The 6,000-nt window shown below is 49.2% G+C and overlaps 1 protein-coding gene across 1 annotated transcript in view; it reads right to left on the bottom strand.

Annotated features, from left to right (window-relative positions):
- LOC142575349 (neprilysin-1-like) overlaps positions 1 to 4,344 on the bottom strand; it is an 83,669-nt gene extending 79,325 nt beyond the window's left edge. The window contains exon 1 of the mRNA XM_075684633.1: positions 4,105 to 4,344. Within this exon, the coding sequence (XP_075540748.1) occupies positions 4,105 to 4,172 (68 nt within the window). The 5' untranslated portion in view covers positions 4,173 to 4,344. The remainder of the gene's footprint in view (positions 1 to 4,104) is intronic.
- Positions 4,345 to 6,000: the final 1,656 nt, after the last annotated feature.

Raw genomic sequence — 6,000 nt, forward strand, 5'->3', positions numbered from 1 at the left:
GGGTTTGTAGCACGAATATTGTTTTGGCGGGTCGCCCGGCCTATACATAGGCGAAAAGCGCTGTGTTGCCGTGTCATTTTCATTTCTATTTTTCTCGCTTCTTGTTCGCGAAAGCGAAGGAGGCGGGAGAGCACTGCTAGGCCTTCGTGAAGCCCCTGATCTATGCCGGCGGGCCACCTGTTCTGTATCCACGAGCCTGCGGCGCCCACGGGTGCTCCGCCGCGCGATCGGGCGCTGCATATTGAGCTGGTCCTGGAGAGCTTCATGCGAGATTACCGGAGACAAATATAACGCTCGCGTCTGTGCGAGCTGCAAGAATGGCGTTCTGAACTTGCACTGAAAGAAACGGGAATGAATTTGTACTCGGAAAAACAGGCACGCATTTTCAAGTGTTTACGACTTGCGTGCGGGACCGAGAAGGCTAGGCAAATAAGTACTTCCCTGAAACTATAACTGCCACGACATGTATTTCTCACAAAAGTTATGCAACGATATGGGCAAGCAATGTGCTTGTTAGGCTGATATTAACGTGACATGCGGCGTTATATTGGCAAAAAAAAAAAAGCATCTCTTCACACGGGGCCCGAAAGCCCTACGGATACGATTGACACGCTACAGCTCACGTGCCGACAGAATATGGTGAACCATGTGTTTATTTTACGATACGGTTAATACGCGGGATCTGAGACATCTTTTAAGCCTCAGTCATTGAGTTGTACGAGAAAAATTGTATGTTTTATAGCAGTGGAAAGGAAGTACGTAGGATGGGTGGGTGCATGACCTGTATAATACCGGGTAGTCTTTTAAAGCGAAGCTTTTTGGTTGTTCCCCCCCCCCCCCCTTTGCGTGGATGGCTGTCGGGCCCAGCATACTATACCGACCCCAGAGACACTGTAATCAAAGGTGGCGAACCAGCGGGTTGATACTGATGACAGTGGATGCGTTCTCGCGAGGCTTCTAACGTGATTTCTAACCCGCCCCGATGCTGGAGGCAGAGCTAAGTCGCGGCACTAGCACGCCTCATTGCATTAGCAGTGATTGCAAAGAAAGAGTTCTGCTGGCACCCTTACAAAAAAAAAAAAAAAAAACGTCGTTTTATTACGGGCTGTTCTACGATAGCGCTTGTGAGAGCGAAATGAATAGGATGGATAGGTGGGCTACTTGGAATTGCCTTACAGTATCACAACTTAAAGTGCAGAAAAAGACGACAGCACGTGTGTTGTCGTCGGTCGTCCATTGCTGCGCTCTAAGTTGCGATACTACAACAAACTGAATATGTGTCCCGTACAACTATGCTTTGAGCTGCACAGTGGCCCAGGCTATCTAAGTAGAAGCTGCCATAAATTTACTTTTGAACACGTTGTCTGATATTTTGATATTTAATTGCGATGCTAGCATCACTCAAGTGATGCGTTAATGGTACAATTAGAACTCCTCAACACAATAAAGCCCAACTGTGCTGCAATTAAAAGTTCGGGACAATTTTCAATATCGCTAAATACAATTGTCAGCACAATTAAATTGACTTCAACTACACGTTCAGTGCTGCCAATTAGTATATTGGGAATTATAAACCAACAACCTTTCAAATTGACATAGCTCAATGGTGTTTCACTGAAAAGAAAGGAAACCATTTTAACACTCGTAAATAGAATCTCAGCGGTGTTTCAACGTATGTGCTACAAGCTTTGAAAACCACTTTTTGACACTACTCCATAACTTTTCTAGGGTTTCTCAACACCAACAACTGTAAGAGGAAATGGAGCTAACCAATAAGTGTCCCCAGCAGCATGCCTCAGCAGGTCTACTAGAGGATATATCGTGTGGCTTTAAAAGTGATCCCCCGATTGTTTATATATATATATATATATATATATATATATATATATATATATATATATATATATATATATATATATATATATATATATATATATATTGCATGACAACCACTGTTAGTACTCTTCATTCACTAGCTCGTCCCTTCAGTACGGCCGGCATTGGACTGGAGAGTAGCCGCATATCGCAATCAGTTCATTATTAACTAATTAACTTCTTAATTACTGGTTCTAAATTTCCTGTGCAAAGGCAGTATCACAGATTTAGCCACAGAAGGTTAGAACAGTTTACGCGATTTTAAAAGCAGCATTCGTTGTTGAGATGTTTGCTGACAACCGTTCTTGTCCCGTTGCGATTCCAAAACTTGACACACAAGTTGAGCCGGAAGCGCTGTCCACGTGACGCACGACGCTGTCGTGACGTCAAACAGCCCACTGCTGTACGGCACTGAGGCATTCCAACCACACGTTTGTACGGCAAGCTATGGCCTGTCCCAGCCGACGAGCTTAGCGGTAAACCCATCCACTTGATTATGATACAAATGTGTTAATTAAGGGGTGGCTCGAAGGCATATTATGTGAAATATGAAGGGGAGGGGGGGGGGAGGCGTATGCTTTCAAATATATACGAGACTTGCGGGAATAATCACGTAGGAAACGCTCCCGCCTCTCTTTGTGAGCCCAGTGTCGAAATTAGAGCGGCAAAATATGAGTTTTTGTGGACAAATACTTCTATGACGAATGCTGAATGACGAATGCTTTTAACATCCCTTCAATTACTCTAACCTTCTGTGGCTACATCTGCGGTACTGTCACTGCGACACGAGGTTCAGAAGTAGCAATTAAAATTTTAGTTATCAAGATAGCTAACTAATTGAGCAGACTGCGATGACAACTCTCAGCCATCTGTCGTCGACTGAACTGTTGTCGGATTTGTTGTACCAAACTCATTTCGAGCATTAATGTTTGTTAACGCACCGAGACTACAGTCAGTTTACGAAAACGTCCTTCGAAGCACATCAACATAATGCTGCCCCTCGAAGATAGTATCCGCGTGGCCTTAATAGAGTGAGGGTGATTTTGCGCATTATACCCACACTGTCAAATATATCCTGCGGACAAGCTGAAGCAAGCGGTCACTGCAACCGACAGGTTACACCGCAACTCTGCGCTCTACCAGCAACGCGCCTTTCGAGAAAATTTAACCATGCTCGCGCCCTCCGTCTTACAACTCGCAGCGAATGCGTAATGCCATATGACGGCTGCCGATTGGCACTAATGGTTGGCTTGGAAAGACATTGAATGAAAGTAAATGCTACAAGGGAGAGTGTCTTGCAAAATCAGCATCAAACATGTCCACGTAATAATCTTGTCAACCTGTTCGGTCGCATCAAATGAACTGGGACGGATGCAGTGCACCCTGAATCAATACGAGAGGGAACAACCAAATTGCTTCCAAGGCACTACACACATTAAAGGGACATAAGGCACATGACCTGATAAAGGTGTTCACTGAGAGTAAACGTGAAGCGGAAAAACTATTCGTCACTTGTTACCACGCCAAACTCGAATCCACACATCACGACAAACTGTTCCTTAAAAATAAATTTTCTGTTCCCTGTAATATAGTTCATCACAGAATAACCGCGGGTCGCCAACCGCAGTGTCGTGGCTGCCCTATTTCCGTATGTCACCTGTCACGACGCTAACTAACGTTCGTGCCACTGAACCAATCTGGAGATGCCCCTGGCTTACTTCCTTCGCAAGTGTGCGGCGGAGCGTTATCTTCAACCGCCAGTCCCACTCGCCGTGACCACGGTGGGAAGTGCATCATTCGCAACGTTCGTGGCCGCGTCACTGTTGCAAAAGCCCGGAGCATGCGGTATGATATAACCCGAAGTCGCCCGCTTAAGCCCCGCGATAACGCCAAAAGAGCGCGACATACCTCTCAGCGCAGAAAGGAGATTACGCCGCACGGATGCACCGTAAAACGATTAGAAACGACGAAGCATGCACCTACACCGCGGTCCCGGCCGGCGTGCAAGACCAACAAAATGCAGCGGGAAACACTCGCTCGCCTCGAGCGACAGCTCGTGCAGGCCGGTGAACCGCAAGTACGGCACGACGTCCGCGCGCAGTGACGAAGCACGGCGCTCCACGATATCGCATGCAGCGGCGCTAAGCGGAAGGGTGAAAGCGGGTGCTGAGCAGGCAGCGGCAGTGAGCACGAGCAGCGGACGTGAAAGAGACGGACTCTGAGAGAGACCTGTGGTCGGGCGGCGTGAAGGTGATCTCCTCGTGCGGCGGTCGCTTGCCGTCGGTGGGCGATGCCATGGTGGAGGCGGTGTGGTCTCGGCGGCGCGCGCGCGCTACGGGCCACCGCAGCAGGGCCCGGGCCGCAGTCCGCTGCTGCTGTTGCGCATGCCACCGCCGCTGGCCGATGCTGCACTGGCGGTCGGGCGCCGCTCCGCTGCGGAGCGCCGGGATCGGACGCGCCGCGGTCGGAACCGGCGTTGGCGCCCGCGCGCCCGATGCTCCGCCGCCGCCGCGAGCGCCATCTGCCGTCGCAAGGCGCGCGCGCGCTTGGATCGAGGAGGGGGAGAGAGAGAGGCCTTGAGGGCAAATGCAAGAAATTGAACCGCACGCGATGTTTAAAAGAAACACCGAAGCGTTGCGGAGCTGCAGCGTCGTGGAGGGTTTGATATCGTGCGGTGCCGTGCAGTCGAGCGTTGTGGCGCTGAGTCGTGCTTTCTGAAGGGCTGCACCAGATAGCGCTAACCTTTCCTTTTTTACATCAAACTACTTCTCTGAAGAATTGTGTGTTGTGGTGCGGTGGGGTATAGGCGGTGGGATGACATTATGTGCTATGTCGTCGTGTGGTACGATGTGATACGCTACATTGTGGCGTATGTCCGGCGTGGTACTGTGTGGTTTCTTCTGGTGTATTATATGTGGTATGTCGCTGTTCTTTCCATCTTTCATCGTGATGATGGTTTGGGTGGTGATGCCCTCAGGGTCCTCCTTGAGTATTTGGGCTAGCACTTGTGCAGCAGGTCTTCCAATTCTTCTCTGTAGGAAGCTGCGGCAGGCCTGCTGGGAATCCGTGAGGATCGTCACTGGTTTGTTTGCTTGTTGGCCTTCGCGGATGACTAACGCGATGGCCGGCTCTTCGACTTCCATGATCACAACATAGAACACCCCGACACGAACACCAGGAGAGAGCAATGGGGGGCACTGCTGTCCAGCTCGGCCCTCGACGACCAGCTCAAGCTGATACAGAGAGCTTAGAAGATGGCAAGAGCCAGCGGAACCCTGGACTAGGGGCCCCGACCATTACCGATTCTTCTTACTATTCTTTTAATAAAGTTTATCTATCTAGCTATCCATCTTTCATTTTCCCTTCCCCTTCCCCCAGTGCAGGATAGCAAACCAGAACCTTATCCGGTTGACCTCCCTGACTTTCCCATCCCGTTCATTTCTCCTTCTCTCTCTCTCTCTCTCTCTTACGTATGTGGTACTATGTGGTACGTGGCGGTGTAGCATTGTGTTTTACCTGGAACGCCGCGGTGTGGTTCCGTGCGTTATGGTGTGGAAGGTAAAAACCGTCGTGGATTTAAATTTGTACGGTAAAGAACTCATGGTTTTCGTCACTGCAGCATTCTTCATAACATGCAGTGAAGCTTTCAGATGTATATTCGGGCCGGTTCAACTGTTGTAAATGTCACAACAAATATTAAGATGTCACATCGGCCGCAACAAATAAATCTCAATGTGCGGACACATGGTTTCGAAAGGAAAGATGCCAGTTTCCTCCTCCTCCTCCTCCTGCTCCTCATCATCATCATCATCATCATCATCACTACCACCACCACCACCACCGTCAGCCTGCTCGTGTCGACTGCAGGTTGTCGGCCTCCCCCAACGGCATCAATTTAACCCCTGTCTTGCGTCAGTAGACTATCTTCTGGGCCTGCAAATTTCCTAAGCATCCCTCTATCTATGCCTCGTGCCGCCCCGATCGCGTTTTCTTTCCCTCGGCACCCATCCCGTTACTGCTATCTCCTTTGTGCGCTCTGCGTGACCTTCGAGACGTTGCTTCTTCTTAGTTTAAACTAAAATATCAGTTCCCTGTCTTTACTCTCTAATCTTTGCAGACATCTTT

This window comes from Dermacentor variabilis, chromosome 3, assembly GCF_050947875.1.
Source record: "Dermacentor variabilis isolate Ectoservices chromosome 3, ASM5094787v1, whole genome shotgun sequence".
Lineage (NCBI taxonomy): Eukaryota > Metazoa > Arthropoda > Arachnida > Ixodida > Ixodidae > Dermacentor > Dermacentor variabilis.